At 51.9% G+C, this 27,727-nt stretch overlaps 6 protein-coding genes across 6 annotated transcripts; 2 read left to right on the top strand and 4 right to left on the bottom strand.

Moving 5' to 3' along the window:
• Positions 1–314: 314 nt before the first annotated feature.
• Positions 315–1,616, bottom strand: B0H65DRAFT_430045 (peptidase family M28-domain-containing protein; the record flags this gene model as incomplete). Its single annotated transcript, XM_062824858.1, has 2 exons — positions 315–891; positions 967–1,616. 2 exons carry the CDS (start codon positions 1,614–1,616, stop codon positions 315–317), a joined length of 1,227 nt encoding a protein of 408 aa, XP_062679917.1.
• A 1,037-nt stretch (positions 1,617–2,653) lies between these two features.
• On the bottom strand, positions 2,654–4,660 carry B0H65DRAFT_430206 (uncharacterized protein; the record flags this gene model as incomplete). Its single annotated transcript, XM_062824866.1, has 1 exon — positions 2,654–4,660. One exon carries the CDS (start codon positions 4,658–4,660, stop codon positions 2,654–2,656), a length of 2,007 nt encoding a protein of 668 aa, XP_062679916.1.
• Positions 4,661–7,115: 2,455 nt separating this feature from the next.
• B0H65DRAFT_444904 (uncharacterized protein) lies at positions 7,116–10,546 on the bottom strand (the record flags this gene model as incomplete). The annotated part of the gene is made up of 5 exons (XM_062825707.1): positions 7,116–7,257; positions 7,293–7,734; positions 7,796–8,754; positions 8,812–9,575; positions 9,704–10,546. 5 exons carry the CDS (start codon positions 10,544–10,546, stop codon positions 7,116–7,118), a joined length of 3,150 nt encoding a protein of 1,049 aa, XP_062679915.1.
• Positions 10,547–12,218: 1,672 nt separating this feature from the next.
• Positions 12,219–13,572, top strand: B0H65DRAFT_277719 (nucleotide hydrolase-domain-containing protein). Its single transcript, XM_062822835.1, has 2 exons — positions 12,219–12,866; positions 12,968–13,572. Exons 1-2 carry the CDS (start codon positions 12,329–12,331, stop codon positions 13,228–13,230), a joined length of 801 nt encoding a protein of 266 aa, XP_062679914.1. The 5' UTR covers positions 12,219–12,328; the 3' UTR covers positions 13,231–13,572.
• Positions 13,573–13,648: 76 nt separating this feature from the next.
• Positions 13,649–14,366, bottom strand: B0H65DRAFT_551368 (uncharacterized protein; the record flags this gene model as incomplete). Its single annotated transcript, XM_062829803.1, has 3 exons — positions 13,649–13,747; positions 13,845–14,015; positions 14,193–14,366. 3 exons carry the CDS (start codon positions 14,364–14,366, stop codon positions 13,649–13,651), a joined length of 444 nt encoding a protein of 147 aa, XP_062679913.1.
• Positions 14,367–16,232: 1,866 nt separating this feature from the next.
• B0H65DRAFT_277561 (P-loop containing nucleoside triphosphate hydrolase protein) lies at positions 16,233–22,880 on the top strand. Its single transcript, XM_062822833.1, has 8 exons — positions 16,233–16,657; positions 16,719–19,320; positions 19,378–19,464; positions 19,674–19,834; positions 19,891–19,994; positions 20,227–21,212; positions 21,358–21,426; positions 22,447–22,880. Exons 1-8 carry the CDS (start codon positions 16,319–16,321, stop codon positions 22,779–22,781), a joined length of 4,683 nt encoding a protein of 1,560 aa, XP_062679912.1. The 5' UTR covers positions 16,233–16,318; the 3' UTR covers positions 22,782–22,880.
• Positions 22,881–27,727: the final 4,847 nt, after the last annotated feature.

Below are 27,727 nucleotides of genomic sequence, written 5' to 3'. Positions count from 1 at the left end.
TACTTCTACGACGTAAAAGTTGGTTAAAGATAAACGAGCAGATGTTTTCAATCGTGGTTACAAAGTCATAGCTAAGTTACGGATTTATACAGACGTATGCAAACCATGCTTTCCGTCGATGTCTGTCATCCGCAGAAGTCGAGACTCTAGGCATCGCTCCACCATCCGATAGTAGTGTACATATGTATGCACCTTGTAGATCAGACCACATAGGAGCATCTAGGGCACTGCACTTTCATCCACGACGAGCCGGAAGCATTTAAATTGATAGCATGTCCATTCGCGAAAACATACGGAAAAGGAAACAAGAGACATCAAGGCCCCTTCCCAACTCCCGCGCCAGCCTTCTCCTCCCCATCAGTAGTAGTCCCCTGCTTCGCAGCAGTATCCTCCCCTTTGCCCTCCTTCCCAGTCCCAGCCCCAGCCCCTACCTCTCCCCCAGCAGCCTCCAAATACTCAACAGTAAAAGCCGTCACGATCCTCGCCCAATCCCTGACCGTAGGCAAATCCAAATGCTCCCCATCATCCTCAATCTTATGCCACACATGCGGAAACGGCGTGGGGATCATATGCAACACGGGCGCGCCCTTGGCCATGAACGGCTGGTGGTCATCGCCCACGTAAACCCTCCCGAAATGCTCGTTGAGCTTGCCGGCTTCGGGCAGAAACGGGTTCTTGGGTTTGCTTTCCAGCAGACCGAGGGCGCGCATGCGCGACTCGACGGTGGCCATGTTCTTGTATGCCCAGTGGGTGGTCTGGAAGTAAGAAGGGACGCCCGGGTCGGCGGAGCCGAGGAGGTCGAGGAGGACGAAGAGGTCGATTTGTCGGAGAGGGTTCTTGAAGCGCGAGAGGGCGGGGTAGGGGGTGTTTTCCCATTCGTAGGAGAGGGATCTGTTTTGAGTACCAGTTAGTCTCTTGCCTTGATGGCTTCCATAGCACAACAACAAGCACAATAGCATAACTCACCGAGCACCATAAAGCGAATCCGTATCCGTCCACTCCTTAAACGCCTCCTCGCCATCCAACAACAGTATCTGCACCCCCATCTCCCGTCCCGGATCCTCCCTCCCTTCCTTCCCCAACCCCTCCGCCACCCCTTGCTCATAAACCTTCTTCAAATACCCCTCCACCGTTCTCGCGACATGCATCAAAACCGCACAAGGCGCCGCGCTATCCGTCGCCCCGATGAATCCCTCCGGACTGATCTTGCTATCGTAATGCGCCACTAGCGTCAGCAGCGCCGCCCTGCCCGGCCCTCGCTCTTTCGTCCATGGCGGTTCCCGGCGGAAGATCAGGTTCTGAAACGGGATTTGTTTGTTTCCTGAGAGCGGGGTGGTGGCTGTCGAGTTCTGCCACGAGATTTCCCACTCGGGCAGTTCGCGGGTGAAGAAGTCGACAAAGTGTTTTTGGACTTTGGCTTGCCCGGGGGTGCCGGGGACGCGGGGGATCAGGATCGGGGCGAGGAGCGCGCCGGTTTTGATGTCGAAGTCGGACTCGATGGGGCCGGGGACGGCTTTGAGTTGGGTGTCGGAGAGGGGTTGGTAGGCGAGGGTTGGGATAGCGAGGAGGAGGATGGTAGTGAAGAGGAGGTGGAGGAGGGTGGGTATGGAAGACATTATGGCTGTTGGTCTTGGGGACTTTGTCCCTGCCGTGGTTGTTGGCAGCGGCGACGTGGTCGCGAAGCGGTAGTGTCGTGTCATTTCATTTGGTTCGTCGTTTGTTTTTGCGGTCTCGGATCTTGGTTGGGGACCTTGTTGTCTCTGAGGACACCTAGCTGTATGCTTGGTATCCCTTGCCCGCCACCACCTTTCCTTTGTCTTCGTGACGTGGTTGATGTGTATAGTTATCCAGCCACCAGGCAATTGCGATATCTCGGTTATCGAATTGTTCGCAGATTCACCAGTCTGTTTAATTGAAGTTCAGGTCAATTGGTTTTGCAGCAATCAAGGGAGAACACCCAAGCCAGATTGCTGGGAATAAGTTGAGTCTGGCATCGCGACGGGAAAGACTTGGTCCTTGGAGAAATGGGGGTGCATGAGTGGTGTGAAGAGACAAGCCGCCATGACAAAGATTGGACGAAGTGCACCGCGCCTCCTTCTAAACCCCTTCAAGACCCCCATGTTGTTAAGGCATGGTTCATGAATTCGTTCTTTCTGATTGGTTGCGCAAGAGCCTCCGTGCCCGGATTCGGGAACTGACGCCCGGACCCGGGGCACCGAAGTGACAACGGACAGCGTCCGGCTTGTTACCGCCGGTCCGTGGTCCCGAAGCGGACGACTGGGCATGGTGATACGGACAATTGCATGATTTAAGAAGTCCAATTGATCATTTTCCCATTGCATACTGAGCATTAGTGTATCACCCGCCATGTCGCCCATCTGGCTGCCGCTCACTCCGGTACAACATGTCATTAGGTTCCTCGTATGCCCACTTGCGTTTGTATCATGATGAAGCCTTTACTGTTACAGGGTGATGATAGAAGAAGAAGCGTCGCTTGTAAGCAGGTTCGATGCAATGTTCAGAGAGGAAATGTCTACCTCTGGTAATGCCGTTTCATGAACTCCTATCTCAGCAATTTCATGCGTAACCCTTTCCACCCCTTTGCTCCTCTAGGGTATCATGCAGACCACAGCGTGTCGTTATTAATATGATTCTACACATCTTCGTTGTCCGAGTCCCTCATTGACCTCCTCCGCTCCATAGCCTCTTCAAATGCCAATCGCTCCGTGAAACTGCGGGGGGTAGCACTGGCATGGTTCTTAACCAAATATGCACGGTAGCTCCCCATATCAATAGCCTCCACGCCGCTGCGTCCATCGACACTACCAACAAAGGTGTGTACGTTTCTCATGCCAGCAATCTCATCGTACAGCTTCGGGTTGCTGATGGGGTTCATCCGCATGGAAGTTCCCTTGTACGATCCGACCGAGTGGCCAAACAAGGCGGCCGATGGCGTGGCCGGAGGAATCTTGCGGACTGGGGCTGGTTCAGTCTGCGCATTAGATCCGCTGGCTATGGAGGCCACTCTCGGGCGTTCTTCGGGTGGTATCTTGCTCGCAGCAGCGTCGTTGTCGTCATCATCGGAATCATCTTCGGCGATGTACTTCTCTGTATCGGATTCTACACCAGTAGAGATGCCCTCTCCCTCAAAGTCAAAGAAGGCATCTTCGGGTACGTCATCCACCACCTTCCCTTTACCAAACTCATCCACCGCCGGCGATTTAGTATGAGCGGCGTTGTTGGGTGAAGACCTTGCAGTGTTTTGAGCGGTCTCAGAGATCGTAGGTAGCCGCCCAAATGAGCTTCGAATAGTTGGCGAGATTGGCTTTTTCTTCGGTTTCATCGAGAGAAATTCGTCGTCGTCGGAACTGTCGTCGTCTTCATCCCGTTGCAACTCTTCCAGTGGGGACCCGAGACTCTGGTCGCCATTGGGCTGTTGCGTTACAACATGGTGTGCGAGAGGGGAAGATTTGGTCTCGACTTTGTGTTTTGTGAGATTCTCTGCTTGAGGATGAAGCTGTTCGTGACGCTGACCGTCTTGTGGCATTCCTCCGGAAAACTGCCCTGACGGCTGGTCTTGCTGTAGGGCGCTATTCTCTTGCGTTCCGCCGTTCATCTTGGGCGTCTCTTCCAAGTCCGCATTCACCTCTGTCCAAGTTCCGGCATCTAGGGGGGCGTTCCGAGAAAGCGCGCGAAGTGCTTGTGTGGACGAGACTTTCTTAGGCCTCGGCAGCGCGTCCTCCTCGCCTTCAACGTCAAGCAACGATGTTCCGCTATACGCAGGTGGTTCGTTTATCGAGGGTATGATAGGCGCAGCGGCCTCCAGTTGAGGAGGGGGAGGAGGAGGAGTCTGCGCCCCATCTGCCCCATCATCCCCACTGAACAGGGGCGGGACTGTAACGGCAGAAGTGTCCTGGGGAGAAGTCGATGGAAACACCTCCTCACCCGCAAATTCGAAACGCACCCGGCGCGGGCTGCCCTTGGTTGAACTCGAAGAACGTCGCAAAGCGCTCCTTCGCAATTTTGAGTCGCTTCCAGAAGCCGACGACTCAACTGACGATGAGGATCGGTCGGTCATCCGTCTGACCGGGGTCGGGCGGATTTCAAGCTTCAACATGGCCTCTGGCTCCTTGAAGTCCTCCACTTTCTTCACATTATCTTGAGACAAGGGAAGCGGCAGCGGCGTGGGCACTGGCGACTCCGGGGGTGACTGCAGGCCGCGGTGGGTGCTATCGAGCAGGGGCAGGTATCTAGGAGTGAACAAGCCTTGGAACTCTCTCTCGCGCTCATGGGGGCTTCTTGGGCCTTCCTTCGGGGTGCCGGATGTATGGTACAAAATGGGCGGAGGCGACTTGCGAACGTCTCTGGGAAGGGCTTCACTGTCGAGGATCTTGTTTGTGGGCGACTGAGGTCGAGGACTTTCAGCGTCGCGGGCGTCGCGGGCGTCGCGGGCCATCAAGGTGAGGGCCGGGTACTTGTGCATGGACTCGGCCATGACTCGGGAGACCTCGGACGAAACGTGGACTGGGTAGTTTTTCAGACAGTCGTCCATGTACCGGTGAAACTCGGCAAGCATGTCGCGCTGGTAAGCAGCGACCTTGCCGTCGAGGTGGGCGAGCTTTTGGTGCAGATCTGAGACAAGCCTCGCGGTGTCGTCCATTGTGGCGGGTGCTGGTGCTGGTGCGTCTGCTGGTGGTGCAATTGCGGGGGAAGGCGATGCCGGCCGTTCAGGTTCAACACTGTGCGTGACCAAACGGGTAGGCGGCGAGAGGGCAGCCATTCATGGTCCGGAGGGCGATTGTTCTGGAATCGTTGGCTGCAGCTTCCAAGAATAGCGGCGAACCGTTCGAGGGAGGCGAAGGTGATCAAAGAGAAGAAGGGCCGGATGTGGAAGATCTGGTTGGGCGGTTGGTACGGAGGTATAGAGTTTTTGGTAGTATAGGTTTGGGGGGCGAGTGCCTTTTTGCCTGGAGGTTGGAGACAGTAATTCTTGCGGTTTGACGGATTCGTAGTGTGTAGTGTCGCAGAGGCAGTTTCGGGTTACCTCTTGGGAAGTAATTGGTTGCAGGAGGAACTTGGTCGTCGGGGGACAGTGGGAGACGGTGGAGGTGAGGTGGCCGCCGCGGACAAAGAGAACTGGAAGTGGAAAACACTGGTGGTGGAGGTGGAGCGTGGAGCGTGGAGCGTGGAGCGTGGAGGTGGAAGTGCACTGGCCGGTGACTGTAATGAGGTAACCACCGCTCAACGCCGCAGCCGAACGGAGGTGCAGAGATCTCAATTCAAGTTTCACCACGACGAATTGGGATGGACTGGGGAAGCTTCCAGGCTTTTGCCAGCTTTTGTTCCAGAACATGGGAGGCATGCCGGCTGCCGGATGAAGGCGGTGAGAAGTTTTGATAGCAGTGAGGTGACCTGGCGATGTCATGCCCGGAACTCGGGCCTTTCCATGCCCAGATGTGAGCCAGGAATTACAGTAATGTGAGGAAGAGTCATGGAACGGGAGCAGCGACGGTACCTGACCATTTGGGTGCTGCAAAGCAGGGAAAGTACCCAGTAGCCGCCGCTTATTAGCGGTTCAGATGGTACCTAGATATCTGATCTTTATACTAGCAGGTGCGATAAAGTCTTGGTGGATGTATTCAACCTCCAACTCCTTCCTCCATGCATAGCAAATTGGCACATTTCCATCTCTTCCTGTATCACGAGGACATAATGTGCCAATGATTTACCTAGGGAAAGACATGACATGAAGGGCGGCAGAACAAGGCATTCTCACAATCAATTCAGCCCAAGGTACTTACAACTGTTACAAAACGAACAATTAAGGAATGCGTGAGACGGACCCGGAGCTACAGCCGCCCACCCGCCCCAACCAAGCCGACGGGATAAGACGTATCTTCGGCCAGGGCATCGTCGATCTGAGACCTGCTGAGACCAGCCCTGGATGCGGATCATGGTAGCAATGGGTGTGGTGACCGGTTCTGCCACACATTCCCGTCAAGCACCAAGCAGTGACAGTTAAATGTGCCACGGTGACGCATGCAGAGGTATCCGACTTACAGGTATGTACGTACCGCTATAGTGCTCTTAACAGGCAGATATCAACAATATCGGTATCGGTATCATGAACATAATCACGGTCGGACGGGATAAAACCCCAAAGATTAGGGGATGAGCAAATAATGAAGTTCAAAGATCAGATCCAAACATCCTTCACGCAAGATCTGAGACAGGATTAACTGAAATGATGATGTTTGTCAGGTTGTATTGGGAATTGATCTGGCGGGATGATGTCAGGTGGGAGGGTTGTACTGGTGATAGGTAATATTTGGTGGAAAATTGTTAAGACAGCACCACCAACATGTTATCAACACTCCGTCACAGAACAATCTATACGGCATCGTCCTTGACCGGTATGCCTCATCGAGATGCAGGCTAAACCACCCATCCTCAAAGTTCAATTGACCACTCGGGTATTTCCTTAAGTCGGATGTGTTCCCTTTTGTCATATTCCGAGAGCCGCATTCACTTTACCTTGTCGGAACGGACACTCGGTTAAGGCTAGCGAGCGCCTTATCGTGCTGCTAGTGAAATATTTCGACCAGTTGCTGTATCTCGAGCTGGATCATAGGAGGTCAGTCAAGTATTCAATGCCATTGTGACGCCAATGGTGAGCAACAAGCTCTTAGCTTTTTGAATTTCTTCTACCTAGACTATATGAGCAACATCATGTCGCTGGGCAATTATCTACCAAGGAGACAAGCCCAATGACGTTTGATCAAGTTCCTAGCCATTTATAGTACGTTTCCTTTCGTATCAGTTTGTCATTCGTCAACCAGCATGCGGTAATCCTCCTTGTAATATCTCTAACATCCGTCTGATTGACAAGAAGTATCTTCCTTGGTCAAAAGTTGACGTATCATGGCAAAATCGTATCCTTAGCAAGCGAGTCCTTTTTTTTTCGTTTCTTTTCTTTTCTTTTTTCCATTCATGATTCGGACATTCATTTCTGAGATTCTTGAGGCCGTAACAGCTCTCTGGGTAACGTTCCAACGAACTTGTAAGCAAAAACGTATAAGCAAGATTTAGTAGGCAATAACGTATTCCTCTGTCCTTTACGGACGACGAGAGACAGATGTCGGTCTCAGACTGAAGTCGACATTCTCAGTCTTGATGGAAGGAGTTGCCGGAGTACCAGGGGCAACCGATGGCGCCGGTGACCACAACGACAGGCCAGCGAGTACTCCGGCAAACTGGCTACCGGGAGTCGATGTCTGAGACGCAGGCGTTACCGGCGTCGGTGGCATAGACGAGCCCTCCTGAAGGGAAGCGTTCTCGGAGGTTTGGGTGTGACTGGAGCGTGAGCAAAAGCGAGAGGCGGACGGTTATCCATACCTCCCATGACCACGTCCTCGGGCTTAGGGGGGGTAGCTTCGGCGAGAGGCTCGAGAACGGCCTTGAAACGGTTGTCGGCGTTGTGAAGCAGTTCTTTGACGACCTCGCGAGCAGATGCAAGAGCTTTGAAGATGTTTCTATCCAGAACAATGGATTTGTAGTCATCGGAGACTTGAGCGACGACGTGATCGACATGCTCTTCGAAAGCCGAGCGGAGCACGTCGAGCATGTCGTTGAGGCGCTTGTTAACAGCCTCAGTGCCGGCATTGAACATCGCCTTACGAACAAGATCGATGTGCTCGCGCATATTGTCCTTCATACGCTTGTAGGAGCCAAGTCCTAGATCCAAATATGTTAGTTATTGACAAGGCCCCGGACCGGCTCCGACTTTTGTACGTACCTCTTTCTGCGACGCACTTCTCGTATGCGACTTTCATTGCTTCCTCGATTGCCGGTTTAAATAAGCGATTTGCCTCTTTTTGACCAGCCCGGCACTGACATTTAAAAGGGGCAGTCTCGCGCAGAATAGCCCCCATCGTCTTGACCTGCTCGCGCACGAGCTCATACGATGATGAATCTCTCAACTGCGGACGCTCATGCATCTGGCCTTGGAAGTCCTCCAGGAGGCTGGACAGGTCCTGCCCCAAGGCATCGATTCCTTGGGGGAGAGTCCGAGTGAAGACCTGCTCCCACGTGGGAGCGATCTTTTGTTTAAAAGGTTCGAGAAGCTCAGAATTGAAGTCTCTCGGTCCAACAGAACCCTTGAAGACACCACGCCTTGAGCAGGTTGCGCGGTATGTTCCATACGGAATACCACCTTCGTCCTTTCGCTTTCCCCAGCCCTCAACAATATCCGTCGCACTGTTCGCTGCACGGCGCACTGCAGACTTGAGGGCCTTGATGATCCTGGATTCCAGCGTTTTCTTGAAATCCGTGAACGCCTCGTCCAGCTTGAGGTAGAAGCTCTTACGAAGCTTGTCCAAGGTTCCCTTCAGGAAACCGAGCTCTTCCTCCCTCAAGTTGTCGGCCAACTTGAGTGGCTTTTCCGCAATGACAATCTGAACCTCAAGAGACGTGATGAAGCTGGAAAAGGCCGTCAGGAACTTCCGGCAGCCAGCTGAGCGTGTCTCTGAGACAATGTCCAGAGCATGACGTTGAAGCGCCGGGATCTCGGTCTCCTCGAGAGTGAGGAATCCAGTCGTCGGCTCGTCCTTGTCGAGCTTGCCAGACATCTTTTGGTAGGCCCGGCTAGAGACGCAGAACACCGGCAAACGCGCAGCCAGCTCTCTGTAATCCCTTACCTCGTGAGTGGGATCATACCCCTCCTCGTCCTCAAGTGCTGCATTTTCTTGATCAAGCCTGCCATTTCGGTTAGCCACTCACTCAGATATCTCAAGTTCGGTATGCTTGACTTACTCGCGAACGCCTTCAGCAAATTGGTGCTGGATAACCGGCCGCGAGTGCTCGTTCCGGTACTGAATGCAAGCACTCTTCATAGAGTCCTTCATTCTCTTCAACTCCCGCCGTGTTTCCTTGGCGCTCTTCCTCAGAACTCTGGCCTTTTTCTCAAGATCCCGCCGTTCTTCTTTGAAGGCTTTTTTCTCGGCCTTCAGCTCCTTGAGACGTTTCTCTGCCTCTTCCTTTGAGATGGGTTCCGCCTTCTCAGGCTCTTCCTCCTCATCTGCGCTGCCGTTGAGTTCGTCTTCCGAATCATCATCTTCGGTTTCTGAAGCGCTCGACTCATTTTCCTTTCTGAGGCGCTTTCTTGCCTTAAGAGCAGCAGCTCTCGGCTTCCTCTTTGATGTGGCGGGCGATTGTGTAGTCACCTCCACTTCATCACCATCAGCGCTTTCCAGTGCAGCTTCCAGAATCTCGATGCTGTTGTCATGAAAGTCCGCCAACGTCTTGAGCTCTTTGAGACGCTGCTCAAGAGGCAAGAGCTCCTCCTCCAGCTGGACTCTGTTATTTTCGAGCAGCTGAACTATGGCGAAGTCCGAGCGAGCTTTGTGTTCCTCGGGTATACCTCTCAACGCTTCAGTTACGGAGATGTTATCGGCTTTTGAATAAATGACAGTCATCGCCGAGTATGTACCGTCGAATTGCATTCGTCGTTTGAAGGACGTCCCGAGAAGCTTCTGTGCCGCTTTGTTGTCTACCGCTCGTGTGATCGGTGTAATCACCTACAAGCCAGTGCACTCCTCGATGTACTTGGACGCAATAGCCGAGTGCGCGGCGTTTGAGTCTTGGATACCGGGCTGCATTTCTGTTAGCGCAAATGCTCGAAGACCAAACGTATAAAGTAATTCACCAGATCAACCAAGACCAAACCAGGCTCCAAAATCCTGGACTTGACGAAGATACGGACGACCTTGATCAGTGGCCAAAACTCCATCTGAGGAGCTTCCTTCTTCTTGCCGCGTGTCTTCTCCTTTGAATCGATGTACTTCTTCAGCTGGTCCATGAAGACCTTGCATGTGGGGGCTGTGATCTCCTTTACAGTTCCGAGAATACCAGCCACCGATGGGTCCTGAGCCAACCCTTGAGGAGTGAACCTGAGCCTTCTGATGTCTTCTCTGGGCATCTCAGGGTAAACACAGCGGATCTTGTCGAGCGCAAAAGCAGCGTCGGACTCGCCGCCAAACTGCTGCTCCTCTGCTGCATTGTCATCGCTGCTTGCGTTGTTGTTGCCGCCGAGTCCGTTCAGGTCGTCGTAGAGGACTTGAAGCTCTCTGATCCACTGCTCTTTGGTGATGAAGTGGACTTCGCCTCGGTAGGCCTCTTGCTCGTTATTTGACTCGTTATAGGCAATCTCGGTGATTACAGCGGTACACGCCCGCATGTTGCTCGTGGGAACCAAGTCCTCTTGGTCCAAGACGGCGTTGATCACGGAGCTTTTGCCTGCACCGGTGCTGCCAACCACGCCGACAACTGTCCTCTGTTTGTGAGTCTGTCCCTTAAGGTCATCGACGGATTTGATCCATTTGGCAATTTCGGGAACGCTGCTGGCGTCTGAAAAAGCAGCTTTGATTGCATCCAAGAGCTGGATTCCCGACTCCAAACCCGCTTCTAGCTTTGCTGGTGAGGTTTCCGCCTTGAGACGCTGGAGATGGATCAGCTTCAGGCTGTCCTCTGCGGCATTCGCTTCAGCCATGATTGCTGTGATTCATCCGCAAGGAGCTTGTAGCAGCTGAGCCTGGTTTGAGATGGAGAGTCGGTCAGTTACTGCTGTGCTGTCAATCTTCAAGGGGAACTCACAGTATCCTGAGACGAGGGTCAGAGGACCCCAACCTGACACAATGGCAACTTATGTGATTCAAAGGTACTGGGTTGACAGAGCCCAGTTCTTCAAGCGAATTTGGTCTGAGAAGACGTGACTATGGCGAGAGGCACAGAAACGCGACGAGAAGGGAGGAGTACAAGAAGTGAGGGTAAAGTGAGTTTGGTTTCAGAGCAGAATTAGGGCACAAAGAAAATATGAGTGTTCGTGAAACTGATCAGCCCCTCTTGCGAGGAGGGTACACGTAGATTGAGAACAATCTTCAAACAGCAGCCGTGAATCCGTTCACGACGGCTGGGGAAAAGAGGATGAGAGGGAGAAACAGAAATTGCGTTGAAGGAGGGAGTTGGGGAGAGAAGCGGGGGAGGAAAAGAGGAGGAATACCACGATCGAACATGGAAGGAGCGAGCCTGCGAGGATCGTGACAAGCACGCGTTATCACCTAGGCAACGAAGCAAACAAGCCAAAGAGGTTCTTACCTGCTAAGGACTTCTTATCAGCCAAGATCATTCGAGTCGGGTAAAAGATGAGACGAAACAAAAGACGTTAGCCAATCGACCGTATTATCGCCTTACTCTTGGAAGGAACAGATAACGAGCCATGGTCAAACATGCGAGGACACTGCTGGGTACCTCCATCTTGAGAGCTTCTTACCAAGCCCTGAGCGAACGGCAACAGCCAGGAACCCCAAGACTTGAACGCTGCTGTAACCTGGCAACTGTCAAATAATGGTGTCGATATCATCAAGGATTTGGTATAGCAGCTATGGGAGTAAGCATATCTCAGACTATTCTCCATGCGATCGAATGAGAGTTCGGCCAGGAGCTTGTTAGTGTTAGTGTTGGAACACAACAACTATTATTTGGTCGTATGTGAACATTTCCCAGGGCAGATTTGTCGTGATTACGGGAGCAATCAGTATTCACTTGAAGATATATAGGTCATTCTTCACTTAACCAGTGGTGTTATGAATGTGAACCCCAGTGTCTAGTTCGGGTTGGGACATCTCGAGCGTGTTGGTTACGTCCGTTGGGAGAACATGGCACTCGGTGTAAACACTTCTCAAGATGACGCTACCAGCTTCTTCGAGTGGATGATTTCAAAAGGATTGGCTTTGCACATTGCCATACTCTGTGTAAAGACAATCCTTGAGCATGTTGTTTGGGCAAGATGTGTTGACGTTGAAGGAGTTGAATGCGGCTCAAGTGCCCAGGAGGGTGCCTGGCCAGCTCCACCACAAAATTATGACCCACAATTTTTCAGAGCTTAGGACTTGACCGCCTTCCTGATCGGGCTCGAGTCTGGATTGTCAGTCGCGCCAACTGCTGCGTCCCCCAAAACCCCAGGGAAACTCACGACCGAACTGCACATTACCGTACCAAAACACCCAACAACACCGAGTTACCGCTTTCTTTCTGTGCTGCCCCCCTCTCATTCGACCGTTCCATTACCGCGAGCACATCGTCGACGCCAAAGCAAATCACATCCACCGAAAAGGTCTACATCACATCTCTGTAACGAAACAGAACCCCAGACTGCGTTTCTAGGTGGTCTTCCAGGATCCTCTACCATTCGGTTTCTTCTTCCAAGCCAACCACCACCCTTTTCCATCAAGACCCAATTCGCGTCGCAATAGAGAACGCGACGAACGACGAGATGTCCACGATAACCCCCAACGCTCTCCAGAGCTCGGTGCCACCCACCATCCCCCTGCCCTTCAACGCCAACCAGCCCGAGACGATCCGCCTCTACCCGCTATCAAACTACACATTCGGCGTCAAGGAGACGCAACCGGAGGAGGACCCGAGCGTGTTGGCGCGCCTGAAGCGGCTCGAGGAGCACTACAACGCGCACGGCATGCGGCGCACGTGCGAGGGCATCCTGGTGTGCCACGAGCACAACCACCCGCACATCCTGATGCTGCAGATCGCCAACGCCTTCTTCAAGCTACCGGGCGACTATCTCAGGCCGGAGGACGACGAGATCGAGGGGTTCAAGCAGCGGCTGGACGAGCGGCTGGCGCCCGTGGGCAGCCTCGGCGAGGGCGAGAAGGCGGGCGACTGGCAGGTGGGCGACTGCCTCGCGCAGTGGTGGAGGCCCAACTTTGAGACGTTCATGTACCCCTTTGTGCCGGCCCATGTGACGAGACCGAAGGAATGCAAGAAGCTTTACTTTATTCAGTTACCCAAGTCAAGTATGTTTTCAGTTTGCGCTTTCCCCTCATCTCTGTACTGTTGTTTGTTTCCTATTTCTGTCCGACGCGTGCTAACGTCCCGTCTTTTTCTCCTACCCTAGAGGTCCTCAGCGTGCCAAAGAACATGAAGCTTCTGGCCGTCCCCCTTTTCGAGCTTTACGACAACACCGCGAGATACGGCCCGCAGCTTTCCGCCATCCCCCATCTCCTGAGCCGCTACAACTTTGAGTTCGTCGACGAGAACGGCGAGGTGGTGGCTGTTACCCCCGGCGACGGACCGGCAGACGGCTACGTGCCCAAGACAAAGATCCTTGCGAATGGCGATGATGTGGACATGAAGACGGAAGAAGGCAACGGTCCTTAGCAGAAGAAAGGCAGTCTGCTGTTCTCTCTGAAACGCATACATGAGGCGAGGCAAATCACGAAGATCAAGACGGAAAGAGACGAGGAACCTTGACTGTCACGGCATCGCTCAACGTACAAGTCACTTGGTTCGCGTCCGTACGAGGAGCATGAAGATTAAGGATACGAGTGTTTAGACTACAGGAGGAGCAGCGATGTCTGCACAAACGGGAGCGTTTCCGTTCCTCCATTGTTCAGATTATATGCAGCAGGAAGGAGGAAAGGTCAAAGATGACTAGAGATGGCGAAGTGAGGAGGTTAGGCAAGACAGTGATTGACTGGGTTGGGATAAAGCATGACAGACAAAACAGAGCTCTTGCTCCTTGGTATTGAGACTAGGTCTAAAGAAGAGAAATAATCATTTTTTTAACACATCCTTACTACTTTTCCTTTTCTCCCTGGATGGTGGCTACTATGTTGCGCCTGTGCTTGTGAGCGCGGAACTCGAGATACCAGATGCCTTGCCATGTGCCGGTGGCCTGGGATTAACTGTGTTAGACTTGTTGACTGGGACAAAAGGTTTCTTCAGACAGAAGATATCCGGTCATGTATGGAAATTAGATAGGGGAGACATACCAGCTTCCCGTTCTTGATGGGAATCGTAACGCTAGTGCCAATCAGCGAAGACTTGACGTGAGCAGGGAAATCATCCGGGCCCTCGTCGGCGTGACGGTACAAGTCCGGGTTCTTGTCCGTCGCCTCGGGCACGATGCGATCGAGGGTATCGCTCATGTCCAGTCTCACATCCTAAAACGAATGATACACACAGAAAAGTTAGAACGGAACCGTACATACTTGCTTCGTCCTTCCCAAGGTGATATAGAATCCAAGTTTCAGATAATCTGGATAAGAACATGCACATGATTAAGGTACGCGTCATCGAAAAAAAAAAAAAAAAAAAAAAAAAAAGGGTCATCAACGCACCGGATCCCAATTCTCATTCAGACTCAAAGCACAGCTCGTATGCTGAATGAACAAATTCAGCAAGCCCACTTTATACTGCTTAATCTCCGGCACCTCGTTCATCACGATGTCCGTAATCAGGTAAGCCCCGCGGGACTGAGCGGGCAGTGAGAAAGTCTTTTGCGACCAGGACATGATTGTTGATTGCTGCGCGTGTGATGGTTGCTGCTGGCAATATGGTAGCTGCCCCCCAGTATTTGGCGATGACGTCGTCGGTGGTGATGTCGACCCTGACGAGGACGATATTAGGGAGGACAAGAGAGTAAAAGGGAAAACCAAGAGTTTGAGCGGGAGCGTCCACAGGTAATGAAAGCTGCCGGGAAAAAAGGCGACGAGGAGGATGAGGAAAAGTAGGATGGTGGTGTTTTGGGAGATTTGGGGGGCGGTTCGTGGAGGCATTACTGCATGGAACGAACAAAAAGATGGATGGAGTCAATTTTAGGTACCAAGAAGCTGTCACGGTAGCTCTCTGTTTAGGTAATGTATGTACGCAATGTATTGTATTGTGTATGTAATGTAGGCAGGAAAGGCGGGATGGCGGGGCGGGGCGGGGAAGCAGCTGGGTCAGGTGAAGTGGAGGGTAGGCGAGCCGATGTAGAAGAGGTTATGATTTACGAATTCCGTCTCGCTTCCATTTTGTTGAAGACGATGACAACAAGGGCCGTTCGGTGCTTCAGCAGTTTACCTCAGCTGCAACGTCATTGCTCTGCTGTGCTGCCCTTCAGTTGTTGTTACACCCGAGCCCTATTTGCGGGGCAGTGAGACGGAATCCATCGTGGGTGTCAGTTCCGGATCACAGTTCACGATCTGATGGCTTTCTGAGGTGATGTTGCAATTGTCCAATGAGTGCCCCATTTCTCATGTAAGTGATGATACCTCTTTTTATCAAGGTTGAGGGACAGAATATATACGTTCATGTTGGACATGGATTTTAGACACCCAGTCATCTGAGCATATCGGATGCTTCACGTTATCTGCCATAACACAGTCTCACCGCTGTCATGTCAATTCGTGAAACAGAGTCTGGACCATCCATCAGTATCGTGACAACTTGCCAACGCACCTTAGCGGACGATGTCCGTGAGCGGGACGTCCCGATAAGTTGAGGTTGACTTCATGTCTGTTTCCGGCCTCGAACTCCATGAACACGTCTTCTAGATATCCTAGGCAAACCTACGTGTCGAGTTTGGATCGTCTTCACCGCCGGTATCGCGATTCCATCCACATCAAACATTTCAACGGTGCATCCGACGAGAATCACGAATTGTACTTCGTGCCCCGACTTTGCAACGTGGGAACGCTGTGGAAGCCTATAAGTGGACGGCAAGCGGCAAAGAGGTCATTGGTGGGGCACAGCTCCGACTTTCGGGTGGGGATCGGCAGGGATGGCAACGACGGCTGTTAGAAAAGGACATGAGACCGGCGACCTGCCTTCCGCTACGGATGCTGCGGATTTGTCAGCGAGCAGAGTACCGCGCTATGAGAGGGCATTGGAAAGTCGGGGCCAATTCCTTTGCCGACCCGGCCTGCTGTGACATGCGCCAAAGAAAGCTGCATCCAGCGAGGAAAGAGCGGGCAGGCAAGCAGCCAAAGGAAAGCGAAAACTGAAGTCACGAACAGAAAGTGCAAGGCTCTCTCTTCTCTCTCTTTCCGACTCCGAGTCTCTGCATCTCTCTGTCGTCTCTCTGTTCGGCCTACTCGTCAGGGATTAGACGGATTGCTGTTGCCTTCGATCCGACAGACGACAGCCCTGCTTCTTCTTTTCATCTTATCTTTTTTTTTCAAGGGTTCCTCTCTTGATTACCGATCAAGTCGCCGCACTTGGAGACGACACACGGCCGGCAGAACTACAACTACAACTACCTCTTCGTATTATACATCGACAACGACTGTGATTCCGTTTTGGACAACTTGAAAGGTCTTTCAGCGTGTGACACCGACGAGAACCGAATCGCGACTTACACATCCCGTCGCATAACTTTCAACTTCCGTCGCATCTTCTCGAGCGCAAAGAGCCTGCAAAATCTACAACCTTTCCCCCGTGCTATGACGCGTTTGGACATTCCCACGAGGGTATAGTTGCGCCAATGGGGCTCGAATATATAGACGACGACGACGGCTTCGCCTCGCAGAGGGTCCTTTTTTACGAGAGCGGCTCGTTTACCGGTTATCGCCCTTCCGTTCTCGACCTGGGCAGCGGTTATCTTGCGGCGTCAAAGGATTTCAAACAGCCGCTATGCGGTAACGAGGAGGGATGGGGACCGATGAGTCCCTTTCGATATGATTTCACGCCGTGCTTTATCGACGTGTGGGTGGCGTCGGTTGCGGCCTTTGGTCTGGTTGCAGGATCCGCTGCGGTATGGTGGCTAGCAAAGAGGAAGACGCCTACACCAGTGGCCAAGGACTGGCATTTCTGGTTGAAGCAGGTACGTTACAACTGTCGAGCAAGACAAAAAGTGCGGCATATGTCTAACATTCTTTGTCAAGGTACTCCTAGGTTTCATTATCACCGATGTTGCCGTTCAACTGGCTATCCAGATTGTCAGCTACCCCAAAATCTGGTATGGCGATTTCAGAGTTTGGACCACAGCCGGAACCATTCTCTCGCTCTTCGTCATCTTCGCCATCCAGTGGCTCGAACACTCGCGCCTCCGCAATGCTAACGGCGTCGTTCTCTTCTACTGGCTGTTGCTCCTTATCGCCCTTGCAGTCAAGCTCAGGTCCCTCATTTCTCAGCAAATCTATGTCAAGAACGAGGCCTACTTCATCACCTACTGCATCGGCTTCGGTCTCTCTGTGGTCGAGTTTTTCGTCGAGTGGTTGTGGCCCAAGAAGGATAATGCCTATGAGGCCCTGATCGACGAGCCGGAATGCCCGGTGGATTATGCGACCGTTTTCTCCAGACTGACTTTCTCGTGGATGACTCCCATGATGAAGCATGGCTATGCCCAGTACCTGACCGAGGAGGATCTCTGGGGACTGGCAAAGAGCGATACCACAAAGACTACCGGTGGAGCGTTTGCCAAGGCATGGGATCGTGAGTTGAACAACAGGAAGAAGCCCTCCCTGTGGCTCGCTCTTTTCCGTGCCTACGGCGGTCCCTACATCCTTGCTGCCTTCTTCAAGATTGGAAACGATCTTTCGGCTTTCGCGCAGCCCCAGCTTCTTAGGTTCCTGATCAGCTTTGTTGACTCGTACCGTGAGGGACAGGAGCCGCAACCCGTGATCAAGGGTGCTGCCATCTCCCTCGCCATGTTTGCGGTTGCCACTTTCCAGACCACCATGATCCACCAGTACTTCCAGCTCACTTTTGAGACTGGCATGAGGATCAAGGGTGGATTGACTTCATCCATCTACAGGAAGGCGCTTAAGCTGTCGAACGAAGGCCGTGCCAGCAAGACGACCGGAGATATTGTCAACTACATGGCTGTCGATGCTCAGCGTCTTCAGGACTTGACCCAATTCGCCCAGCAGGCGTGGTCTGCTCCGTTCCAGATCACCCTTTGCATGCTTTCTCTTTACCAGCTTGTTGGATGGTCCATGCTTGCGGGTATCGGAGTCATGATCGTCATGATTCCCATCAACGGCATGATCGCAAAGTTCATGAAGAACCTGCAAAAGCAGCAGATGAAGAACAAAGACGCCAGAAGCCGTCTCATTGCCGAGATTGTCAACAACATGAAGAGCATCAAGCTGTATGCATGGGGCACGGCCTTCATGAACAAGCTGAACTACATCCGTAACGACCAGGAGCTCAAGAACCTGCGCAAGATCGGTGCTGGCCAGGCTGTCGCCAACTTTACCTGGTCTTCTACACCCTTCCTTGTCTCATGCTCGACCTTTGCTGTGTTTGTCTTCACCCAGGACAGGCCTTTGACGACCGACATCGTCTTCCCTTGTCTTGCCTTGTTCAACTTGCTCACTTTCCCTCTTGCGGTTCTTCCCATGGTCATCACCTCTATCATTGAGGCCAGTGTCGCTGTCGGTCGTCTTACCTCCTACCTCACCGCTGAGGAGATTCAGCCTGACGCTATCATCGTCAAGCCTCCCCCTGAGGAGCTTGGAGAAGAGACGGTTGTCATCCGTGACGGTACTTTCTCATGGAACCGTCACGAGAACAAGACCGTTCTTACGGATATTAACTTCCGCGCACACAAGGGTGAGTTGTCCTGCATCGTGGGCCGTGTTGGTGCAGGCAAGAGTTCGTTCCTGCAAAGCATCCTGGGCGATCTGTGGAAGATTAAGGGTGAAGTCGAGGTTCACGGAAATGTCGCCTATGTCGCCCAGAACCCTTGGATTATGAATGCCACGGTGCGGGAGAACATTGTCTTCGGTTACAGGTTCGATGCAGAGTTTTACGACAAGACGGTCAAGGCGTGCGCTCTCATTGACGACTTTGCTCAGCTTCCTGATGGAGACGAGACGGTTGTTGGAGAACGTGGTATTTCTCTCAGCGGTGGTCAGAAAGCGCGTGTGGCTTTGGCCAGAGCTGTCTATGCTAGGGCTGACATCTACTTGCTGGACGACTGTCTTTCGGCCGTTGACTCCCACGTTGGACGCCACATCATCAACAATGTCCTCGGTCCCAAGGGTCTTCTTGCCTCCAAGACCAGAATCTTGGCCACCAACTCCATCCCTGTCCTTGTTCAGTCCGATTACATCTGCTTGATTAGCGACGGCGAGATTGTCGAGAAGGGCACTTATCGTCAGCTCATAGCCATGAAGGGTCTCGTTTCCGAACTGATCAAGTCTGCCGGTCAGAACGATTCCGGTTCCAGCTCACCGAGTGGCTCTTCCCCTAATGGTAGCGATAGCGAGACCTCTACGGTGATCGAGGCAGAAGCTGGCCTGGAGAAGGATGAAATTGAGGAAGCACAAGAAGGAATCACCACACTTCAGGCCATTAAGCCTGGTCCCGGAAGTTCGTCGGCTGCTGCTAAGAGGAGAACCGGAAGCATGGGCACTCTGCGTCGTGCCAGTGCTGCAAGCTTCAAGGGTCCCAGAGGCAAGCTCGGCGACGAGGAGGCTCCGAACAGCAAGACGAAGCAGGCGAAGGAACACTCTGAGCAAGGCAAGGTCAAGTGGTCAGGTAAGTAATGTCTTCTCTTGCGGTCCTAACAGCATCTAATGCTGATCATTGATACAGTCTACGGCGAATATGCCAAGACAAGCAACCTTGGCGCCGTTGCGTTCTACCTACTTACTCTAGTTGCTGCCCAAGTCGCCCAGATTGGTAAGTCATGCTTTCTGTTGCTGCCCCCTCCCCTTTTCAATACCTTCGCGCGTCGGTGTTCTGGATGGAAGATACAACCCATAGTATCTCTGGTCCGCGCAGACCGCTCCGGTTCATCCTTGCCGTGTTGCGCCTGCGCGGTCCATACTCTTTTGCATTCCCTCATTATTCTCTTGACAGGTGTAGGTCTAACACAACATCTCGTATAGCTGGTGGCATTTGGTTGAAGAGCTGGTCCGACAAGAACACTGAAGCCAGCGGCAACCCCCAAGTCGGCAAGTATCTCGGTATCTACTTCGTGTTCGGCGTCGGCGCGGCAGGTCTTACTGTTCTGCAAACTCTGGTTCTCTGGATCTTCTGCTCCATCGAGGTAAGCCCGTCAAAACTGGAAACTGTTGAATGTATACTCACGCGTGGCGCAATCAGGCATCTCGGAAGCTGCATGAGAGAATGGCAACAGCAATCTTCAGGGCACCGATGTCCTTTTTCGATGTCACACCAGCCGGCCGAATTCTGAACCGATTCTCCAGGTAAGCCAGTGTTTTCCTTCTTCGTCTTCTTTCCCGGCCCGTTCAGTTCTCAATGTCGTACGGGATGTTATGCAGTGTGAGGTGGACCTCAGCCGAGGCTGTATCTGTCTTGATACAAGTATCAACCTTCCCCACTCATTGCCCGTCACACCTGACTGCTGGGTTTGTACCGAGCATTATGCGGTGCTCCCAAGCTAGTAAGATGCAATATGCTGACTTTGCCTTCCTGTAGTGACATCTACCGTGTGGACGAAGTACTCGCTCGAACGTTCAACATGCTGTTCAACAATCTCGCCAAATCTGGGTTCACGCTTGTTCTCATTTCCATTGCCACGCCACTTTTTGCTGGTCTGATCATACCTCTGGGTGCCATGTACATCCTCATCCAGAGATACTACTTGCGCACATCCCGAGAACTCAAGAGACTGGACAGTGTGAGCCGCAGTCCGATCTATGCCCACTTCCAAGAATCTTTGGGCGGCATCTCGACAATTCGTGCATACCGACAACAGGACAGATTTGAGCTCGAGAACGAGTGGCGAGTGGATGCGAATCTGCGCGCATACTTCCCCTCCATCAGCGCCAACAGGTGGCTGGCTGTGAGGTTAGAGTTCATCGGTGGTATTGTCATTCTTGCTGCCGCTGGTTTATCTGTCATTGCCGTCAGCAATGGTGCCCAGCTCAGCGCAGGATGGGTGGGCCTTGCCATGTCTTACGCCTTCACGATTACCACCTCGCTCAACTGGATTGTCCGTCAGACTGTCGAGGTAGAGACTAACATTGTCTCGGTCGAGCGTGTTCTCGAGTACGCTCGTATTCCCAGCGAAGCCCCGGAGATTATTCACCGCAACAGGCCGCCTGCAAGCTGGCCCGCTCGTGGCGAGGTTGAGTTCAACAACTACAGCGCACGTTATCGTGAGGGCCTTGACCTGGTTCTTAAAAACATCAAGCTCGACATCAAGTCGCACGAGAAGATTGGCGTTGTTGGGCGGACGGGTGCTGGCAAGTCTTCGTTGACTTTGGCCTTGTTCCGTATCATCGAGGCCGACTCGGGCAACATCACCATTGACGGAATCAACACGTCGAGCATTGGTTTGCTGGATCTGCGCCGTCGCCTGGCCATCATTCCACAAGATGCGGCTCTGTTTGAAGGCACGATTCGGGACAACCTTGACCCCGGTCATGTCCATGATGACACAGAACTCTGGAGCGTATTGGGTACGTATCGTGACTATCATTCCCCTTTCCCTTGTCGGTGACCATGTGGTGTGTGTGTATAGTCATGGTCAACATGTACTGTACATTGCCATATCTGGCTCGGCACTGCTGCGGCACATTATGCTAACCGACTCGCTCGGTACAGAACATGCTCGGCTAAAGGATCACGTCGCCTCCATGGAAGGTGGACTCGAGGCCAAGATTAACGAAGGAGGTAAGCTTAGAAATTTCCCTATCGCACAGCCCGTGTTCCCTTGTGTTTCCTTCCTGCGCGGTCGGCTTTTGTCGGCTTTCGAATGCGAGGTTCTTCGTCTTATCACACACACACACACACATCACGGTTGGTGTGGATCGATCCTCGTCGATGATCTCGGCGGTTGCAAGTTGCGGCTGCTTGCCTTGCACGACCCAACTTTTCTTCGCCTCTTCCTGCCCGCCATCCTTGCGGTAACATGAGATCCTGTCGCATGGCGGTGATATCTTGCCTTGCAGACACACCTCCTGTTCTTTTCCAGGTGTTTGTCACCGGCGGCGGGAAGGCGGCGGGAGTGGCATGGGCTTTCTTTTCTTCCCCGCGTCATTCCGAAGCGGGCCCTCAAGTTGGGAGCTTGACATTTGCTTCTGCCATGATGCTATTTTCTTTGCCGCTCGTGTTCTGTCTTTTCCATTCATCGACAACCCCTATCCACCAGTCTGTACCCTGCATGATCGACCCGCGCAAGTGTGCAACTCACAACGGAGATTCCGTGTACTCCCCTCCGTTGTGATATCTTCACCTTCGTCATCAGTTGTAGTTACACAGTACCCATGTTTTCGGCACGGTTCCTCTACATCCCATTCTTCACCGACTACACCCATTCACCAATTTGCCTATCTATCTACCTTTACTCATTGCCAATCTTCCTCTGGTTATTCGTTCTGGTTATGCCGAGCGATACTCCGGTCATCATCCAATGCACCACTGGTCCATTCTACGTTCTTGTGGACCCCCTGGCCCCAATATCCGGCGATTCTATTTTGAGTCCTGGGTGGTGGCGGCGGATTGCCCTATCAAGCATTTGGTGGCGTTGCACCTCCCAATGCCACAAGGATGCAGAACAGGATTGCGGTGTGTTTTAGTGCACACACTAGTGGTACCGGTTGTATGGATGAGGGCTGCATCGTCGTTTCCCACCCCCCAAATAGCTGCATCAGATGTCGAGATTGGAGAACTAACCATTGCACCCCCTTCCAGGATCCAACCTCTCCCAAGGTCAACGCCAGCTGGTCTCCCTGGCCCGAGCCCTGCTCACCCCATCCAACATCTTGGTTCTCGACGAGGCCACGGCGGCCGTGGACGTGCAGACGGACGCGCTGCTCCAGCAGACGCTGCGCAGCTCCCTGTTCGCCAACCGTACTATTATCACGGTCGCGCACCGTATCAACACCATTCTCGACAGCGACCGCGTCGTCGTGCTCGACAAGGGTGAGGTGGCCGAGTTTGACACGCCTAAGGAGCTGATTAAGAAGCGTGGTATCTTCCACGGACTTGTCAAGGAAGCTGGTCTGCTCAACGAGGTGTTGGAGTGAGGAGCTTCATCACGGCAGTCATCAGACTCCGACTCTTTGTCACTGGCGCTGACGCTGACACCGCCGTCTACTCCATCGACGTCGTTGCGGTCCGAAGGTGGTTGGTCGTTCTTTCCACCCCCGAGAGCATAGCAGCGCCGTGTCGGGAGGTGGAGTAAGAGTAGGAGCAGCACGTCGCAACATGATGAATGAAGCAGGTCAATATATAAAGGTCTTATGATGGTATGATGAGCAGCGATTGGATATGATGGTAACGAAAGCAAGGATGGGTATGAAAGGATGGATGAGTGGGTGGATGGATAGGTGGATGGATGGGTGGGTTAAAAGCGAATTTGTATATGTATAAACTGTATGGTATGAAATCATGATAACATGATGACAGTTGAACATGAAGCTGTCGAGATCTGTTACTTGAGTATCTACATATCAGTGTGATCTTTGATTACAAGAAATATTCCAGCTTACAGCGTACCATCCATCAATGAATTCAAGCAAAAAACACCACCGACCACATTAACTTCACAACATCAGTGGTGATGATACAGATGGTGTTGTGGCAAAACACACCCACACCAACATCAACACCAGTAGTATTCCGTTATCACCTTACCTCACCTTATCACATTCACATTTCAAAACCTCGGAATTCGGATCACGGACAGCCAAACTCTCCTTCCCTAAACCACAATACTGTACCCAGCACTGAGCCACACATCGGACTTGAGAACTGGGATTCCATCATGGAACCTCTCCTCCCGAACCGTCCGACGAACCACTGCACGGGGGTCAAAAACTACCAGAACCACCAAAACAACGAGGACGGACCCAATCCTGAACAGCGTAGACCGGGTAGATAGAGAGCCAAGAAATCTCGTGATCACAATCACCTGCAGCCTGTGCCGTCTTCATCACATTCATTATTTTCAAAGGGATTCTTACAGAATGCACAGTTTGAGGGAGGGGGTACGGATGGCACGGACGGTAGGGCAGCATACTGTAGGTAGATTGTAGATTGTACGGGGTTCGGTTTGGGGGTGATGATTGTAGAGATGGTGAGCATGAATCAGGCGTGTAGGCATAAGCACTAGCAGGGGCTATGGATATGGATTGCGTATGGGGGCAGGATGATGGATGAGGATGGAGTATTGGGGCAGGATGATGATTATGGGGAGAACGATTGAGGCCGATTATGGGGAGATTGATATTGGGACAGGGAGCGGAGGCAGCGGAGGGGGCGGAAGGTGGAGGGTGGAGGGGTTGTGGTTGTGGTTGTTGGTTCATGGTTGTACTGTACCTGCCTGGCTGCCTGGCTGTTGGTTCCAGATGTTCCAGATATTCCAAGTAGGTAGTAAGAGAGTGGAAGATGAGAAATTGCGGTTGCTAATTACGTACTTGGAACTGGAAAGACCTGGACAGACATGGTAGAATACCGAGGTAGGTAGACTTGGTAGTAAAAGTAGTGAATGGAAGCATGCATGGCAAAGGTGTAATAGGCACCGACAAAGAAACTTAGCTCGTACAATGAGATTATAGTACGGTGGTGTTTCAATGCTCATGAATCGTAGCATTGTTGGCAATGGATATTGTGGATCGATCAATCGATAGTGTATGAAAAATGGATCATGAAGTCCAAACTGAATATCATGAAGATAAACCGGCCATTTACGGCCAACGGTTGTTGGACGAACAAAAGAGAATGATGTACGTGAGAATTTGGTACGTTTTGGTGGTATAGCTTTATTCGTCCACCACTTTGACTTTGATGTCGGATTCGAGGTTTCGAGGCGCGAGGTTCTAGAACTCGCTCAAATCGGTCGCTCGGTAATGCGACTATGCGAGTGGTGGTGGTGGTGTTGTCGATTGTCGATGGGCAGACGTAGACGACAAATGACGATCAGGAACTATCTTGGTCTGACTCTGGTTCGGAGCCCGCGAATGCCCGTTCGGTGGTTGATTTTTGCCTTCAATGAGGTAACTTAGAGAGCATGAAGTACCTACTTGCCGTCTGTGTAACTGAGTCAACAGAATGACGGCTGATTGGATCTTACCGCGATTCCAGATAGTAGAAGAGAGAAAGCAGCACGTATGTGTGTGTGTTAGCTGCTAATTGATGACACGACGATCAATCTCCCTTCTCTTCCTAGATCGCATACGGCGAGTGAGATTGAAGATGCTTGGCGGTTGGCGACTGAATTATCGGATTAGTTCCAACACAACGTAAGGTAAGCACTAGATACTTTTCCCGTTAGAGCTTTCTCTGCTGAAAGATGCTATGTCGAGGTGGAGGGTGGAGTTTTTCCCGCTCAAGAATGCCAATGGAGTGGGTTGGCTGAGCTTGGAAGGATGGAGGCAAATGGGAACGCATGGAACTGTAAGAGACAACGAAGTGTTAAAGAGAGTGGTGGGTTGTGGTAGCATTATATTTCATCCAAGCGATAGGTGAATCAAGATGTTGGTTTGTCGTTATGATCGTGATTGTGATGTGATGGTGTGGTAAGACGAAGGGTGCATAATTGGGGCCGATGGGTTGGATACTTCTTGACATGAGAATCTTGGGAAACAAGGTGGATAAGCGATGAAAAAAAAGCAGAAGCTATGAGGAATATGCTGCTGTTTAGCTGTGGACAATCAATGTGTCGACGCTATCTTGTGCGACACAACTCGTGATAGGGACAAGGCCTCAACGAAGTCTGTATCTCGTTATTACCTTCACTCGATACGCAATAAAACAAACGGTAAACTCAAGTACTGACCACTTATATTCTCCTTGCTGCTTTCGACCAAACAGGTAGATCTTGCGACCTCGACACCGGGAAACGACGGTGTAATGCAATTTATCGGGACAAGACAACATGTAGACCAGGCGGTAAGCACTCGTGCGGCACAGCACGGCACGCTCATGTACGGCTACGAATACGTATCGCAATGGAATATCTGGATACTTTTAATACAACAAACACGGAGTTGAAAGTATAACAACTGCTGTTATAGGGTACTGTGGTGAAGTGTAAGGCTTGAGGGGAACTTGGTGCTTTGAGATAACGCCATGTGGAACGCTAATGTTTCCACGGAACTCAATGAGCAAGATGCCTGTCGCGATTGATTGATTTTCTTGTGCAACATACTGAGGGTGATGCCATAACAGATGGGTTCATCTATCAAGGGAGAAACAGGGTAGTCTGAAATTGGGATGCTTCATCATCCCAGATAATTGGGGGTCTTACACAATGATGTGCTACCAAAACCAGACAGAAAAAGGTAGCATGGATGAGACAGTTGCCACTGGACGCCGTCGGTATTGAAAAGAACAGGCGACGCTGAGTGAGTGTGTAAAAGGGTAGGGAGGTGATAATGAGGGAGGAAAGCCAGTTACAAATCCACGTCCAAGCAAAATCAAGGCAAGAGTTGCACCAAAGCCACCCGCTGTCAAAAGATACCTTCTCCGGGTACCGAACCCGATATCAAAGATCTTCGGACATAGGAAAAGCTCCCGATGGAGGTGATGAAAGAAAGAGTTCAAAGGGCATAGCAGATGTGATAATTTCACAACCCATGCAGGAAACCCTGTGGAGCCTTCAGTTTTCCAGCTTCTTCCATGATTCGCACAGAGAAAGATAAAGAGGAGCAAAAGGAGGTGCGGGACATGATATTGATGGTCTATCGAAGCCATCAATCCTACCACGACCGGAGGAATCCCACCACAACAGATTGGGTTGAAAGTTCAGATTGGCTGAGATATTCTTGTTATCGTTTCATTGCCAATAAGAGAACGCATAACAAGACATTATTGCCAGAATGACTGCCCACCAACACACAGCGCTTACTGTGTGCGGTGAGAGAAGGGTCACGGTAGACCAAGCTGGTTCCGCCGCATCGCCGGCATGGCACGGGAGAGAAAAAGCAATGAAATTCAGGTTAAAGCGAGAGGAGGGGAGACGATGGACTGGCTGTTGACCATTTATGGGACATCCTTCATGACATATGAATATTCTGAGCAGTGAAAATGGCCATCAAAAGGTCCAGGCATGCCGTCAACCTGGAGAGAAAACTGTTAGCGAAATGGCCTCCATTTCCGTGCTGACCACATGAGAATCCGAGGTTAAGACAGGGTTGAAGACCCTACTTGTGTTACACACACCCCTGGCAGACCCAGGCATTCAAACATCCTTGCCGTCATGCCGATTCAAAACGGTTGCACCAGATTAGTGACAGGCTCGCAGGGCTCACTATCAGTTGCTTATCATTCAAGCAATAGGAAGGAAAGCCATGGTCCATCCACGGACCATTGATGCATACCTTGAAAGCCGGGCCCAATGGACGTCGCAAAGCTGTTGCCATGACGAAGCCTCTTGCTCGTCAATTGGCCCTTGGTCCGACTCTTTCGAATCTACTGCGAAGAAAGAGAGTAGGTAAGCTATGTCTAAGCCCGACCCTGGCTTTCTAGGTCTCACCAGGAGAAGACGTGGCCGTAATTGAGCGTGGCCGAAACGGTACCGTAAGTGGGATTGACCATGCAAATGTATATCCATCGATTAGTAAGAGGCGGGAATAAGGACCCTTCGCCAAAGAACAGCAGACAGGGAAGCAACAGTCAGCATTCAATCACCAACTCACACTGCTTCTTTGGTGGAAAGGAGGCATTCGCCAGCCACCGTGTTTTGGAAATCAACAGGATAAAGAGTGGCTCAGAGGGGTGTCATCATTTGGACCCCTTTTGGCGTATTCGGAAACCTGGATGATGGTGGTCTCAATGCAAAAAGATCCAAAAGAGGCATGGCCAAATGTGCCGATGGGTGGTTTTGTTGATGGTTGTGGAAGTTCCCGTGTGACCCAATTCGACTTCCTGTCTGACGGCTGAAGCCCTCCTGTAAGTCGCGGTATATGAGCAATGCCGCAACGTAACGAAGCCTACGGGGTCCAATAATGTGATCTGGAGGAGGTCGGGA

The sequence above is a fragment of the Neurospora tetraspora genome (genome assembly GCF_033439725.1).
Source record: "Neurospora tetraspora strain CBS 560.94 chromosome Unknown B0H65scaffold_6, whole genome shotgun sequence".
In the NCBI taxonomy this organism is placed as follows: domain Eukaryota; kingdom Fungi; phylum Ascomycota; class Sordariomycetes; order Sordariales; family Sordariaceae; genus Neurospora; species Neurospora tetraspora.
This window is presented reverse-complemented; position numbering and strand designations above follow the sequence as displayed.

Coding starts and splice junctions, on each gene's coding strand:
- B0H65DRAFT_277719 (XM_062822835.1), top strand. CDS start 12,329: ATGTCCACGATAACCCCCAACGCTCTCCAGAGCTCGGTGCCACCCACC. Junction 12,867..12,967: donor TATTCAGTTACCCAAGTCAA/GTATGTTTTCAG, acceptor CTCCTACCCTAG/AGGTCCTCAGCGTGCCAAAG.
- B0H65DRAFT_277561 (XM_062822833.1), top strand. CDS start 16,319: ATGGGGCTCGAATATATAGACGACGACGACGGCTTCGCCTCGCAGAGG. Junction 19,465..19,673: donor TGCCCAAGTCGCCCAGATTG/GTAAGTCATGCT, acceptor CATCTCGTATAG/CTGGTGGCATTTGGTTGAAG. Junction 21,213..21,357: donor AGAACTCTGGAGCGTATTGG/GTACGTATCGTG, acceptor CGCTCGGTACAG/AACATGCTCGGCTAAAGGAT.